The sequence below is a fragment of the Panthera tigris genome, chromosome C1, assembly GCF_018350195.1.
Source record: "Panthera tigris isolate Pti1 chromosome C1, P.tigris_Pti1_mat1.1, whole genome shotgun sequence".
Taxonomy (NCBI): Eukaryota; Metazoa; Chordata; class Mammalia; order Carnivora; family Felidae; genus Panthera; species Panthera tigris.
The window spans coordinates 30,386,198-30,402,379 of NC_056667.1; the positions used below are offsets into that span (position 1 = coordinate 30,386,198).

Consider the following 16,182-nt stretch of genomic DNA (forward strand, 5'->3'; position numbering starts at 1 on the left):
TCTTCTCCCATTCAGATTGTCCTAGTTTTCTTATTCCCTTTGCTGTGCAGATCAGGCCTTAGTTATTTAATTTAAAGTGAAACCAGACCTTAAAGAAAATGGGGAGCCTGCTAAGAATATTCCAAGCAAAATGATACCTTGGGTAAGGCCCTGAGAAAAGACAGCCTGCCAGGTTTCAAGGAAAAGGAAAAGTGTTCCTGGAGGACAGTGAGGGCAAGTAGACTGGTTGACCTTGGCCAGGTGAGGATTGAGGACTAAAGGAACCACAACACACTTAGGACTCCAGCACTTGCTTGCTGTTGCCACTCAGACTTAGCCACCAAGCCTTTTCCCAGTGCCAGAGGAAATCTTAGCTGCATAATCAACCGAATGTAGGAAAGGGGACCCACAAACCCCAGCTAACACATCCAAGGAGGGAGGGGCCGGGTTCTGCTGATCTCCCCATACAGCCTTCATTCATGTGCCAACCCCAACCTGTACCCAATTCTCCCGTGCCAGACTTCTGTTCCCTGTAAGTTAAATGGAGGTCCATTATAAAACTCCTCCCACAACAATGCAATGGGACAGTTCTGTATACCTGGCTAACTCAAAATAGTCTGTTTATAACCATCAGGAAAGGATGATAGACTATACATACTAAAAGTTACTTCCAGTGATAACTGAATTTAACAGGGTAAAACTGGTCAGAGTGAAACAGGACAGGCAGTTTTATGGAGATTTTTTTCTTTATTGAGAAACTTAAGACTTGGGTACATCAAATAAAACCAATTTCTGGGGGAAAAAAATCAAAACCCACAATAGAAAAAAAAAGTTAACACTGTCTGGGCCATAGCAGAACCCAGAGAATATATTCTTTTAATTGAAAAATTCTAGGTGCTTCATAATTGACCTTTTGATACAAAATGACCTATTAAATTTCCAATTTGTGGTTCTTGGTGTTGAGGTCCATAGGACACGCTAGAAATCTTCAAACCTTGAGCTGAATTCCAGGAGGGATTATTTGGCTTTTGAATCCTGAAAAGAAAAGCACCAACACAAATAAATACATAATCAGAAAAAGCGCAGAGATTCTCTGAAATCTCTGGCTTTATAGAAGGTATTATAGAAAGCGGTGCTTACTGACATGTGGGATGGACGATTGTGTTGGGACTGTCCTGTGCATTGCAGGATGTTTTAGCAGCATCCCTAGCCTCTACCCACTAGATGTAACACATCTCCAGGTATGACAACCAAAATAAGTCTCCATTGGCAAATGTCCTCTCAAAGAGGCACCCCTGACTGAGGGTCACCCACTTTGAGGCTATGTACTTACTATACAGCCCCACCCCACACCCTTCCTGGCCATCCTGTACCCAAAGTGATGGTTCACTTGCTTAAATCCCCAATGAAAAGTGTTCAGGCCTTTACCATATATGCCCTTTTCCCTTGCCTCTGCCTATTTGGTTCGCTCCTTCCTCCACCAGGAGAGGCACCCACCAGTCCTTGTCAGAGGTCCTAGTTAAGCTTCACTCACTCTGCAGATGGGGGCCATGGCCTCCAGGTCCAGGAATCAACTAAAACCACACCCTGTAACTGTAGTCAGGTGTGTCTGCCTCTCCCACCTTACACAGGGCCTGTGTCCATTGTGTTCTCAGAGCTAAGCAGTGGCTTCACACGCAAGCTCACCTCACCAACCTTAAGCCAAACCAGGGAGATGTTCATAGAAATGAGGCTGTGGGATCAGATTATGACAACACCTTGTATATCCATCTAAACCAAAAAAGTCATTCTTGAAAAAGATCTAACCAGGTGCTCCTTATGGAGAAAACTGCCCTGTTTGCTCCTTATAATTTACAACCTGTTCTCTCTTTTCTCCAAATTAACTCCTTCAGATTATAGAAAATACTCAGGTGACAGCCTGCCCAAGTTATCAGGTTAAATAGCAGAAACATGGCTCTATATGCTGCCCCTAATCTTTTAGGATGATCTTCACAAGTCAAAACCATTGCAAAAAACAAAAACAGCCAAACATACGGTTTTTCCTTGTCTAAGAGGTAGCAGCAGCAACAGCGCCCACCTTCTGGGCAGCTTCTTTCTTGGCATGATGAGCCTGTAGAACCGCCACAGCTTCATCCACCTGTGAGGAATCTCCAGGTGGTCAGTGACATCTGAGGAGAGGCCCTCCACCCCTCCCTGGTGCCCAGATCCAGTAGTAGGGTCTCCTGGTGCTGCCTGCTCTTCCCAATACCCACCCCACAAGCAGCCTTCCGTCTCTCTGCTGAACCAGGATGCCAAGGCCACCCCTCGTCCTCCCAGGCGGAGCAAGTGAAAGCCGAAGGGTCTGGAAACCAGCTCACCTTGGAGCGGAGAGACTCAGGGGACTCCAGCATGTGCAGCAGCTCAGAGTTGTCAATCTCCAGCAGCATTCCTGTGATTTTTCCAGCCAGGTTTGAATGCATGGTTTGGATGAGTGGGAATAAACGTTCTCCTGGGGGAAGAATATTTAATTAAAAACCAGGTTGAATCCCAGTAAAGAATGGACACGGGTATCCAGGTTAGTACCAGGTTCTGGCTCCCTCTTCTGCCAACACATGGGTCACTCACCCAACATCTGCTTCTGTTCCTGGGGGGGTGCTGCAGCCAACATGGAGGCAGTCAAGGGCTCCTGCCCCTGCACATGGACCGCAGGCTGGGGTGCCTGGGAATCAGGAGAGGCAGAAGGTTAGCATCAAGGAAAGGACATTTGATGGTCATGAGCCTGACCATTCGCTCTCAAAGCCTACTATGTGAAAGAGATAGAGGTGGATGTCCTTGCTGCCAAGGAACTAATCGCGGTCTTGGGGAGGAAGGGGTTACATGAGCAACAGAGGGGTACACAGCATAAACAAAAACCAACTACAATGAAAACAGCATGCAGGGCACCTGACGGTTAAGTGTCTGACTTAAGCTCAGGTCACAATCTCACAGTTCATGGGTTTGAGCCCCGTGTCAGGCTCTTTGCTGACAGTTCAGAGCCTGGAGCTTGTTTTGGATTCTGTGTCTCCCTCTCTCTCTGTCCCTCCCCCACTTGTGCTCTCTCTCCCAAAAGTAAACAAAACAAAAAAAAAGGAAACAGCATGCTATTAGAAGAGAAAGGAAATGAGTAAGAAAATAAACCTACAAGGCTCAACAATTATCAAGTGATTCCATTTATAATTATATCCCACATCACTTTATTATACCAAATGTTTTTAATGTTTACTTATTTTTTTGGAGGGGGGGGGGAAGGAAGGGAGGGCACGTGTGAGTGATCAGGAAAGGGGCAGAGAGAGGGGATCCAAAGCAGGCTCTGTGCTGACAGCAGAGAGCCTGATGTGGAGCTTAAACCCACGAACCGTGAGATTGTGACGTGAGCCGAAGTCGGACACTTAACCGACTGAGCCACCCAGGCACCCCATATCAAATGTTTTTATTCTATTAAATGCTTAAGGACTACCAACATACACTGTCAACGCCAGTCACAACTCTAAAAGTAGGGCCCTGTAGGCAAAAGCTACATAAGCAAAGTTCTGAGGCATCTCCAATTTAGAGCATGAAGTAGGAGCAGGCAGCTCAGGGGTCACAAGGCTAAGTGTTAAGTGTGGCTCCTCTAAGCAAATTACTACTGAGTTCTGGGTCTAATCCCCCAACCCAACATCTCTGAAACTGAATGTCTCATCTGTAAAATGAAGTTCTTTACTGACTTAATGTACCAATGTTACAGAGAGGCTAAGCATCAACTCAGCCAGTGGAAATGAGAAGCTCAAAGAGCTAAGCGAGCACACATGTTGTAAAAAGGAAGGCAGAAGCACCAGCTGTTTCTGAGGCTGGGGCATTTCTAAGTAAATTATTATGGGGGGGAAGGCTTTCCAGGCCCTTTCCCTCACAGTAAAGAAAGCCCCTAAAAGGCAGCGTCATCACAGAAAACACAACACCCTGACACAGAGCAGGCATTAATGGCTGTTGAAGGAATCAAAGCAAAGACATCTTTTCAATCAAATGCAAACAGGGCAGATCCTTTCAGCATTCCGTTTGGTAGACCTCACCTGCAGAGGCTGGATGGCAGGGTGAGGGCTGCGGACACTGGAAGCGTATTTATAAGGTGCGACAGCCCGAGGAGCAGCAGCAGCAACAGCAGCACGAGGTGCTAAGGTCTGCACAGCTGTGGGAACACCTTAGGAAAAGAATAAGTAAAATTAAAGCCAATCAGTCTGGGCAAAGACCCGTCAAATCCCATCTTTCCCCATTCTGTGTGCATCCAATACCACCTCCAGACTGGCAGCTGTCAGTCAGCCCTTGCTGGGCGGCACCAGCCCCACCAAAGTCCATAGCCAAGCGGTCCGGGCACTCAGACCCTACAACAGACCAGCAAATGCACATCAGTGTCGGCAGCAGAGGTCCAACTGGCCACGTCCCACGGAAGGAGCAATTCCAAAGCATGTTCACACAACACATCACACGTGGAGCCACTACTGCTACTTTCGAGGAACAGCCAACAGATAACATACAACTCTTCCCGCCTCTTGGAACACAGGACACATTCTGTAAACAACAGTTTCCTTCAATCTCCCAACCCCACCCAAAAGAATAGGCTGCCTCTGTAGTCATCCAGCTAACAAGCATCTATAATTAACCTTTTTCGCATGAGTCACCAATGAGCAAAAAAAATCTTAAGTCACCGACATAGCCCTAGAACTCCCATGGTTTCTCTGCTCTTTAAGTACCAACCAGAGCACACAGCTAAGATTACAGAACCAGAACTGGAACATGAGCCCAACGAAGTGACCAACTCTGGGCAGAAGCTAGTCAACCTGACTCCCTCCTCCCCAGGCCACGCTTCTCAAGGCCAGTTTGCTCACCGACTCTCTGAGCAGTAGTAGGGAGGCCACGAGAGGCCGGAGCATTACCAGTTGGAGCCAGATGGCGAAGAGCTGGACGAGGCCCAGACTGGCGTATAGCACTTGGCATTCCTTGGAAGCCTGGTGAAGACAAAAACTGTGCATCACCAATCAAGCATATGGACCACAACCTAGGCTGTGCCTCAGAGGGGGCAAGGAGGAGAGGCGGGGAGACCAGAATAGGTTTATCCTGGGTGACCAAGTCACCGTTCCCCACCACCTACCTTGAGGTCTCCCACCTTGCTGCCAGCGTGGATTAGGCCTCATCTGTGCTAACTGGTTAGGTGTGTAATACGGAGGTCTTCCCTGAGCCTGCAAGAAAGAGCATCCGAGCCCTTTTATTTGAAGGGCCTGAATCCACATGAAAGATCTCATCCTACTGCCAGGCCCAAGGCTAATTAAGCAGAAACTCTACTCAAAGGCGGGGGTGGGGGGCGGCAGCCACAAGGCCAGTTAATGGGGATTCTTTTCTTTTAACTCTGTGGGGGGCAGGGAAGGAAGAGGGAGGGAGAAGAGAAATATCTTCATTTTCATGGGTCCTAACTCCAACAGTCTGAACTCCAATATCCAAAACCCCTCTCCCCCACCACCACAGGCTGCCGGAGCAATTGTCAGGGGGCAGGTTCCAAAGATCCATGAACACAAGCAGACCCACCTGTGGAACTGCTGGCACAAAGTAGCCACCAGCTGCAGGCTGGAACTGATTTAAGATGGCATTGGCAGGAAGTGCTCTCATTCCAGCCACCCGCTGCATATACTGGTTGGTCAGGTGAGCCTTTCTCTCTTCCTTTCTCTGGGCCAGGGCGACGTACAGCGGCTTGGAGCCCACGATGCGTCCATTCATCTCAGTGACCGCTTTGGTCGCCTCTTCAGGAGATGAGAAGCAGACAAAGCCAAACCCTTTGCTTCTCCCATCCTCCAACATTACCTACAAAGGGACCAGCTACTTAAGGAAAAAGTGTTCTATGTTGGGGGACAGCTATTAAGAGTCAAAAACCCTGGGTCCTGCCGCAAGAGTCCCCAAGTGTAGGATTAAGGGTTCTCAGCCTTGTGCCAGGATGTCCCACAGGCCAATTAAGTCACAACCTCTAAGGACAGGACCTAGGCATTTTCACTTTGTTAGATCTCTGGGTGATCCTAAAGTTTCCAAACACTATGACATAGCTAATGGTTAAACCAGGAACTCAAAAGATGTTTCCTGATACCTGAAGCATAGCTACCTTTGGCTACCCACTAGAAATCTGGGCAGTGTCAAGCTATTTACTTGCAGAACTCATCTGCTCAAGACCTTGGTGCACAAAACCTTAATCATTGCTTATCAAGGTTAGGATATGGTTTTGAATTACCACATGCGGGCAGGAATTACAAAACCAATGACCACCACCATTAATCCAACAGCAGAAAGATGGCCAGCTGGGAGAGACAGCTGGGATTCTCGTCCCAACTCTAATCTCTAAGCTGCGTGACCTTAACATTTACTTGCCCTCTGTGAGCCTCAATGTCCAGGATGACCTCTAAGGCAAACTACCACAAAACCACATGTCTACTGGTTCTCTTCCCACATACAGCTAGTCATTCATGGATAGCTCTTTATCCTCACCTGAGAAGGTGACTTATTGCTTTCCCTGGTCTACATCCTCAGAAATAACCGGTAGCAACAGGACGAGGTATGCTTGGCACCATTTTGTGTCTTAGCTCGCTGCCTGGACAGCCTCCTGAGGTGGAGGACATGAGAGTAAGGATGTATATCAACCCAACATCTTTCTACCAATGAGATGGGCCAACACGGTGTATGAAAACATGACACCTTGATCTTGAAAATAGGGGCTGTGAAACTTGAAAGACCTGGTTCTTTTGTTCTTTTCCTGCCAACTTAAGCACTGTGCTGATAAGCAAGGAGAGACCATCATTCTTCACACTGATGGAAGGCCAGTGAAGGAAGTGATAAGAGGGAAGGGCCAAGGAAACAAGGAACCCGAGAGGGTGGCCTCTGGTCAACTCTGCTACAACTGATAATGTTCCTTTGACAACGCTCCCAGGTTGTGCACGACTTAAACTAAGGGCCAAGACAGGGTCACACCAAAGTCTTTTTACCAGACCACTTGGCCTCTTTCTCATCCCTGAGAAGACTCTGACACCTGCTGGACCTCTGCTGAGCAGGAACAGCGTGTGCCTCAAGGCTATAACCCAAAACTTTCACACGGCATCCACTCCCATCACAACCCCCCCACCCCCCCCCCACCACGGACCAAGGACGTGCGGCACACCATCCTCTAACCAGTGTACTCCTGCTCAAGGACTCCAATTCCTTATCTCCACAAGGGGGTTCATACGCACTCACCCTGCTGTATCAGTTGATAGGACTATCAAAGAACACCAAGCAGACGACACACATGGCAAAATGTGGAAGAGTCATCTTTCCACTCCTCTTTGTGTGCCTTTAGCCTTTATAAGGCCAGAAGTTCCTAACCCCAGCTCCCAAGTCCTCAAAACACCTTCATTCAAGGACAAAGTGTGTGGCAGAGTTGTAGAGACAGGCCCCAAGACAAATGGAAAACAACCCGTCTGGATTTCCTCTGCTCATACTGTTGCACCATCTGTCCCCACACCAGCACAAAGCAGCAAAGAATGGGAAAGATTCAGGTGCTTGAGGGGGGTTGGCAGGAGGGACTGCTCAGATTCACCTCCATACCTCAGTGCCTGGGAGAGATGGTGCCATTTAACCTAATGAAATTCCATTCTCCAGAGCACATACTCAGATGCGTAATATTGGAGGCCAGGAGGAATTATGCTAGATGAATGTGATAGCTATTTTCAGCAACGAACACAATTTAGATTCCACTCCTTCAATGAAATAAAAAAAAATTACAATTTCTACTTTCGATCTCCAAACCACAGTATAAAATACCTTAGCGCTGGTGATTGATCCAAAAGGAGAAAACTCTTTTCTTAACTTCTCATCATCAATGGTGTCATCCAAGTTCTTAATGTAGAGATTCACTCCCTGAAGCAGAGGGGCCACAGTTAATGCGCATCTGTACCCTATAGATGCCCTGAGACACTGGTTCTCAAAATGTGGTCCCCAGACCAGCAGCAACCACCTCCTTGGACGCTTCTTAGAAAAGCAAATTCTCAGACCAGGACCCAATCTACTGAATCAGAAATTCTGGGGCTCAGAAAGCCATGCTTTCACAAGCCCTAAAGGGGACTCTGATGCAGGCTCAGGGTTGAGACTCCTGCCGTAGTTTCTGAAGGGACCCTCAATGAGGGTTTGGAATGCTCTGACCATTGTCCCCAGCAAGACTCTTGCCACCATTCCAACAAAAGGCAATCATTTAAGTAAAAAGAACCCACATGACTAAGAACAACAGACTGAGGCTTCCGGGAGTGAGTCCCTAAATAATACATCAAACTCTTTTGCCCTTGTTCTAGAATCACTGCTGTATCTGGTAAGTATATCCTTCCAAACCTGGGGATCTTGGGAGAAAGGAGAGGAAGAGGCAGTTTCCCAGTTCCCAAAGAGAAAGGCTGATAAACAGAAAGGCGCTCTTGTCGGGACTGCACAGTAAACCCTCAGTGGGGAGGCTGTGCTGAGACCACCTCTCACCTGATACCGACTAATTCTCTCTTGCTTCAGCTGTTCAAATTTCCGCTTTAACTCGGCCTGCCGTTCCACTTTCTTCTGTGCGCGGCCTACAAAAATGACTTTCCCACTGATTTCTTTTCCATTCATCTCTTCCACAGCCTAAAGAGGAAACACAGGTCTTAAAACCAAGACGTAGAGGCTGGGCCCTTACCCTGGAGGCCTCAAAGTCCCACCAAACATTTGGAGAGAAGGAAATCTTTCCTACAGGGTTAAAAACTAGTTTAATTCCATTTCTGAAGCCAGCTAAGCAAATCCAAACTTCCTCATGAGTAAAAGGGGGTTACTACTTAAATGGATTATTGGCCCATATGATACAGGAAAATAAATGGTAGTTTTTTTTTTTTTTTTCAACGTTTTTTATTTATTTTTGGGACAGAGAGACACAGAGCATGAACGGGGGAGGGGCAGAGAGAGAGGGAGACACAGAATCGGAAACAGGCTCCAGGCTCCGAGCCATCAGCCCAGAGCCCGACACGGGGCTCGAACTCACGGACCGCGAGATCGTGACCTGGCTGAAGTCGGACGCTTAACCGACTGCGCCACCCAGGCGCCCCTAAATGGTAGTTTTATAAATACAAGCATGGCAGACATGAGCCAAGGCTGATAATCGGGCTGTAGCTAAGTCTCTCAGGTTCTCTTGTGGGCAGTGAGTGATGTATGTCAAGGGCCAACACCATGCTTTATCTACAAAAATAGCTGCTGCCCTGTTATCAAGTCAGCAACTCCTGAGGGAAGACGGAGTCCCCTCACTATGAATGGAAGCAAACATCCATCCTACTCTTTCAACCTACAGGGCCGAACAGCTGAGGTGACAGGCTACATGCCCGGTGCTTTGGGAACAGGTAAATGATGTATTACCACGTGAAGTCCCTCAGGCCAGTAACTGCATCACTACGATACCCGGGCAATTCCAGTTCTACTCTATTTACCAGCCAGGCCTGACCACACTCAGGGGCCACTTCCTGAAAATTTCTCCCCGACCCTCGTGGTACTCTCACCTTATTGGCATCCTCGTGTTTTTCGTAACTCACAAAGCCAAAGCCTTTGGATTTCCCACTGGGATCTCTCATCACCTTGACACTTAGGGTCTTACCTATTACCAAAGGACAGAACTATTAGTAACACCGTCTCTACTGCAGCTCAAGGAGAGAAGGCTTCTGTAAGTGTCCAAATGAAGCCAATTCTTGCTGAACCCAGATGGGGTCCAGAAAGAGGCGCGGTGCCTGGTCTTCTAGTTCTGACCAAGCTACTGGAAAGGCCCTGGGGTTGGGACAAGGTAGGATAAAGCCAAGAGTCTATTCCTATCTACTCTGTGACCCTGTCACACAAGGTAGTTTACTTCTGGGCCTAGGTGCCTTGTCTCTTAAACAACTAAGATCCACACGTTTTAGGTCTGGTGAACTATGGAAGGGGGCACATGGGGCAAAGAAGCCCAACTTACCAAACTGACTAAACAGCTCTTTCAGGCTCTCATCATCCACCTCTTCCCCAAAGTTTTTGATATAAACATTGGTGAACTCCTTGGCTTTGGCTCCAAGCTCGGCTTCCCGCTCTTTTCGAGACTTGAATCTGCCCACAAACCTAAAAAGAAATCATAGAAAACAGTGACTACCCAGAAGAACAAATCAGGATTCCAGGGGCCCAAAGGAATACAGGTTAAAGACTGACAGGAGAGGTTAAAACACACAAGTCCCCATCCAACCACCAAGAGAGCAAGCTCAGAGATGCCCCAACTCCCCAGCAGAAAGAGAGAGGCAGGACTGTCCTGCAAGGATCAGTCCCAGGACTCCTGGCTCAGACCAGGGCTACTCCTACCACATCACACTGCCTTCATGAAGAAACCTGGTGACCATTATTAAAACGTTCATTTCTGTGCATCTATGTAAATGCATAGAAAAGGTCTGGAAGGATACAAACCAAACTGTTAACAGTGGTTAATCCTAGGGGTGAGATTGCTAGAGTGAACTATGAGGTAGCCTTTGCTTTTGCACTTGGCACAATCTGGTGTTTGCACTTAATGGGAAAATGTATCCACACACTGAAAATCTTTAGATCTCTTTCCAGTGATACCTTTGGAAGACTTGACCATTGGCCACATACACATTATCAATGCAATCCATCCCCTAGTCTGTTCAACACAAAGGACAGAAATGATTTTTGCTTGTTATAGCCAAGACTTATTGTCCCTTCTCTCTCCCTGAATGGCTTAGCTTAAGACTCTCTTGTCCCCATTCTGCAATAACCATACCAAAGCAAGAAGGTCTACTATTAACAGCGTCTTCTGCAATCAGAGATTTTTTTCATTATAACCAAATTAAGCATTACTGTGGAGCCAGCCTTGTATGAGAAGGCCACTGAGTCATAAGTTAGCCAAGTGGAGATCTGGGGACAATTTGGCATCAACTCCTAGCAAATGACCCCACGGACAGACCTGAATCACAGGAAGACCAAGGTCACATGGCTAGTACACAGCTCCTGGTCAGTCCAGGGCCCTCTCCACTCTGCCGCTGGCCAAGACCCCTGCTCAGAAAGGGCTCAGAGCTGCCTTCTAGCAAGCCCCAGTTGCCGATGCTCATAAAACCCACGGACGAATGATGCTTTTAAGGGAGAGGCGGCAGGCAGGCCATGGCTTGGGCAGGAAGCCCACCTTGGCGAGTCAAAAGGGCTGCCACGGCTCGGGCAGGGAGACTCACCAGCCCTGGAGTGGAGAGGTAGGAGCAGGCCACACTTGGGCCGAGAGAACCAGTAGCCGCCTTGTGTGTGCCAGTTAATACCGAGGTGGGGCCACGGCTGGCTCATGCGATGGCTGTTGCTCCGGACTGGGACACTCACACTTTGCGGTCATTGAGGAGCATGCCGTTCATCTTCTCGATGGCCTTGTCAGCAGCCTCTTGGGTCTCGAAGTGGACAAAGGCATAACCCTTAGAGCCGTTCTCATCACACACCACCTGTCAAAGACAAGGGGGGGGCCACTTTAGCACCACCGGCATCTCCAGGTATTTGACAACCACATGGCCTTCTCCTCAGAGTCTCCTGTGTCTGAGAGGCCGCTAGCCCATCCATTGTCAAAAGATAGGAGACTCCAGCAGATAAGGTTTTTCCTAATAGTGAGCACACTACAAGGCACCTAGTGATGTTCCATTTACAAATGGCAGCCACTATTGGGCTGCTTTCAGTCCAAATGTTTTATTTCATTAAAAAAACATTGAGATCTGGGTGCAAAACCACCGTGCCGCAGAAAAAGTGATCACTGGCCAAGCCCACAATACAATTTCAGTCTAGTAGGGAGTCAGATACCACCACCACACCAGTTGTACTAAATTCTCCACATAAACAGGTGCAAAGGGAAGGAAGGAAGAGGATGAATTTATACTTCTGAGATGACTAAGTATAGCTGCCTGGAGACCAGAGGCACTGCTCTACTTCTCCCCCCAGAAAAGATAAACTCTTCAATGCCCTCCAAAGGTAGAAAACAGAAAGGATATTTCAGGCAGAGGGAAGAATAAACAGAGAAACAAAAGCACCTGCTGGTTATACTGGATTGTGACACAAGATTATCTACAGGGAACTTTTAGCCTTTGGAGCCATTTCCAGCCAATTACCATATCCCATCGTCCAATTCCAAGGCTGCTCCCCATTTGGTATTTATCTTGTTTTCATGAGTCAATGATTATTCTACTGAAATCATTTAATCAATGCTTACCTTGCAAGACAGAATGTTTCCAAAAGCAGAAAAAGTATCATAAAGTGCCTTGTTATCTATAGATTTGTCCAGATTCTTGATGAAGACATTTCCCACACCAGATTTTCTCAAAGAGGGATCCCTCTGAGACCACATGATACGGATTGGCTTTCCCTTAATCACATCAAAGTTCATGGTATCCAAGGCCCGCTCAGCTGCAAGAGAGAAACATATTTCGGTCAAGGATATAAAGCATCACTCCGTGCAGACAACTGCCACCATCCCAGGAACAGAGGACTCCAAGACTTTTCAAGGTAATCACTGCGATAAAAGGCAACTCTATTAAAATTAAAAGGCATCAGATCCCTCCAGCCTGCATTGTCAGTGAGGGTAGACGTTCTGGCCAGTTGCTCCCACTTCCTGGCACAAGTCTCCAGCCCTCTGGACCTGCACCCTTGTTGTGTAAAAGGGGTAGGCGAGAGCATCTAAATGGCCTTTTGGCACCAATATCAAGTCATAATTCCAAACATTTGACCGAGCTCTATCAGTTATAAAGATTTGCTGCTGACCACCCATGGTGACACAGGTGGAACAGTTGTGATATTATCTATTTCATAAAATGAGCAAACTTATGTCCAGGATGGCTAAACCATGCAGCTAACTAGTAAGAAACTAATACTAGATTTTCTGATTATTTTTCAGTTAGATATTGCATCAAATTACCAACGAGCTGTCATTTAGTCTACAATCTGTCTAGGAAACAAGTGACAGAACAAAACCTGGGAACAACTGACTGGGGAGATAGCGCTATCCGTTTCTTGTATCTTCAGCCCACTTTCTTGTATTTTCAATTTCTGAGAACAGAAACAGATTCGAAAGGCCTCAAAATGATAAATACCAATGGTCACACATGGAAATATTTTTATTATCAGGATGATAAAGATGAAACCGCATCTTTCTGCCTAAGCACACAGTGCAGTAGACTCTGCACCTAGTGGTTTCAGGGCCTTGTGAAGTCTTAATCTGAGTTCTGTGGAATTCCGGACTTCAAATGCCCTGGTGCTCAGCCAAGTTTTCCATCCACTGCTTTGGGATGCTTCCTTGGCTTCCCAACAAACCCATGTGTGTACCAAAAAGGACCAGAAGCTAAAACGTACCATCACCTGTCAGCAGGAACGCTTCTCTTATTGGCGACAAGTTCCCAGAGCTGGTGGCCACTTTTCCTGACTTACGCGATGAAACCCCCAGAATCTCCTCCATGAACAGACTGCAGGGGGGGGTAGTTCTCCTGTCTCAAGGAACCACCTCACTTATAACAGGGACAAAATTCCCTAACCCTGCCTCTCCACAAGCTCAGCTGTCCAGTCAGCCAAGGGAGTATCTCCTTTTCACCCCTTTCCAACCACCCTTCCCACCTTCTCAGGTGGCCTCATTGACTATGGGAAGGAAAGAGGTCAGAGAAAGGGGAGACTGGGCAGCTCCAACTCAGGAAAAGTCCAGGCACAGAAGCAGTCACTTGTGATGGCTCTCTGCGATCCACAGCCCAGGACCCCAAACTGTGTCTGACTGATTAGCAGCAAAGAAGCCATTTCAACACAGCTCCTCAGTGTCTTTCCAGACAGTGCTGCAGAAGGCAAGTCGGCTTAGCCTAACAAATCTGGCTGCACTTATTTATAGCAGGGAGAGGTCCTGCAGAGGCATGTGTTGGCAGACACACTGACCAATGGCTTCTGCTACTATCTCTAAGTGACAGGACTTTTGTTCAGAAAGTGTCAAAAAGGCAGGCAACTGCCAATGTATCCACCACTCCCCCTAAAAAGGCCACACTTGGCCACCTTTGTGCCCTCCCTCTGGCCAGACACAACTCAGAGCACACAGAATTGATGGTATCAGTGCCTCTTGTCTCTCAACAAGTCCAACTCTCTGGTCTCAGCTGCAGCTCGGGCAAGTGACATTCTCTCTGTTTCATGGACAGTGAACAAAGTGTGGACAAAAATAGGGACCCAGAGATCCTTTGCCACAGAATGGCTTGTTTCCCCCAGTAACGGTGTCTACAGTTGTTCCCTTTTAATCTGAAGTCACGTGCAGCCCCTGATTAGGTTTCCTCTGGCCTCCCTCCGGCCACGCCTGCAGCATACCTCTTCACTGTTCCAAGCAAGGGCCCAGTCTGGGCTGGCGGGGCACTGCACTGGCAGTCCCAGCTGAGCCTCCCACCTCCTGCAGTCCCTTTGCCCTCTCTGGAGTCCCATTTTCTTCAAATGGGATGAAGGAAAAGGGTTTAGACAAGGGTAAGGCACTGTTCACAGGTGAGGCGATAATCCCCACCAGCCCAGTCAGTTTCCACAGTGTTTCCCCAGACTAACTGGCTACCCTTTCTCCACACTTCAGGGCTTTGTCCAGAGAGTAAAGGACCCATCCACCCCGGGAGCAAAGCCGGAGACCCGGGAGCTGGTGGCGCCAATACAAGTCCCTGCTCAAGTAAAACCAACAGAATTGTTCTCACTGCTTCCTACCTTCCCTGAAAGACCCCTTAACAGCACAAAATCAGACAGACTCAGTCCAGGGTCAAAGTAGGGGAGCTGGCAGCAGCTTTAGAACCTAAAATTCTGGCAGGAATTGTGTTTCAGATGTTCTGCCTTTTTGGCAGGCCTGTGAGGGGCAGGAGCCCATACTCACTGACCAGACAAGGTTCCCACTAAAGCAGGACCATGCACACAATGGAATGACAGTGACTTCCTCCAAATCCCGTTTTACGGTCTCCTTGGGTTCCAACCCCACCTCCACCACTGATTAGCCCAAGGTCACCCAGTTAGCAAGCAGTGGAAGCGAGATTGAAACTCTGGTCACCTGATGCCAGGATCCTCATTCTCAACCCCTGCATCCTGTGCTCCCCACCTCCATGGGGTAGACTCCTAGGGTCCCCTAGGATCTCACGAATTTGTGGATATAGCGTCTACTCACCGTCAGCCGGCTGCTGGAAGTTGACGTAGGCATAACCCAGGGAGCGGCGGGTGATCATATCGCGGCAGACCCGGATGGACAGCACAGGCCCCGCAGGACTGAACTTTTCGTACAGCATGGCCTCGGTGACGTCCGAGTGCAGGTCACCCACGTAGAGGGAGGCCATGGGGTAGCTGCTGGCCGCAGCGTTCATCTCCCCAGCCCCCACCACCCCGAGCCCCGCCAGGAGAACTTCTTATAGGGACCACACAGGACAAAAGGGGCTCTTCTCGGAGCCGTGGCCCGCGCCGCGGCTCACAGGTGGCAGACTGAAGCTAAGAGACGCCGGAGTAGCTCAGAGACACGGAGGACCGGAAGGAGGAGTTCAGGGACAGCTCGTTTGAGACTGCAAAACCGCAGACAAAAGGCTCTCAAAAACAATATGGCCCTCCCTGGGAGTTTGTAATTTGCAGCTGTCGTAGTCTGAAGCTCCAAATTTCAAAAAAGAAAAAAAAAAATAATGTATTAAAACGGGGACTCCCCTCCAAATTATAAAAATTCTTCAAGAGGCGACCAAATGGTGCCCACGGGGGCCTCCAGGACACGCGTTTCTCTATAAATATAGGCCTCGGGCTCCCGGCGGTTTAAGATTACAGCAGCCAGGGGAAGAGGGAAACCAAATCTTGGTCGGTGCCGACTCGGCAAGCCCCGGGGGCCGGGCGCGCAGCCGCCTCCCACGCCGGGCCGGCGAAGGGCAGCGCGGACACGTGGTGCGCCCGGGGCCGGCGCGCTGGGGGCGAGGGCGGCGGGCGCGGGGCTGCCACGCGGCGCGGGGGCGGCCGGAGCGGAGGCGCGTGGACGCGGGCGGGCGGCTCACCACCGGACCGACGGACGCCAAGGTGCGGCGGCGGCGGGCGCGGGCAGGCCGGAAGCGTGCAGAAGTGACTTCCCCGCGGGTTCTCCGAGGAGGATGCGCTTTTTCTTTCTCTCTCTCTCTCCCTTCTTTTTTTTTTTTTTTT

The 16,182-nt window shown here is 48.8% G+C and overlaps 1 protein-coding gene and 1 non-coding gene across 7 annotated transcripts; both read right to left on the reverse strand.

Moving 5' to 3' along the window:
- Window positions 1-706: 706 nt before the first annotated feature.
- On the reverse strand, window positions 707-15,887 carry PABPC4 (poly(A) binding protein cytoplasmic 4). Of its 6 annotated transcripts, none has more exons than XM_007077411.2 (16): window positions 15,185-15,887; window positions 12,245-12,438; window positions 11,374-11,489; window positions 9,983-10,122; window positions 9,540-9,634; window positions 8,503-8,640; window positions 7,804-7,899; window positions 5,551-5,823; window positions 5,135-5,207; window positions 4,857-4,976; window positions 4,266-4,352; window positions 4,044-4,171; window positions 2,584-2,677; window positions 2,337-2,467; window positions 2,014-2,116; window positions 707-1,014 (listed from the first exon to the last, which is right to left on the reverse strand). In XM_007077411.2, exons 1-15 carry the CDS (start codon window positions 15,375-15,377, stop codon window positions 2,027-2,029), a joined length of 1,968 nt encoding a protein of 655 aa, XP_007077473.1. In that variant the 5' UTR covers window positions 15,378-15,887; the 3' UTR covers window positions 707-1,014; window positions 2,014-2,026. The 6 variants fall into 6 exon arrangements, with proteins under 6 accessions (XP_007077473.1, XP_007077474.1, XP_007077472.1 ...); XM_007077412.2 differs by having other exon boundaries at window positions 4,905-4,976; window positions 5,120-5,207; XM_007077410.2 differs by having other exon boundaries at window positions 2,057-2,116; window positions 5,120-5,207.
- On the reverse strand, window positions 7,408-7,542 carry LOC122241760. Its single transcript, XR_006221983.1, has one exon. It is a non-coding gene; the product is annotated as a small nucleolar RNA SNORA55 (small nucleolar RNA).
- Window positions 15,888-16,182: the final 295 nt, after the last annotated feature.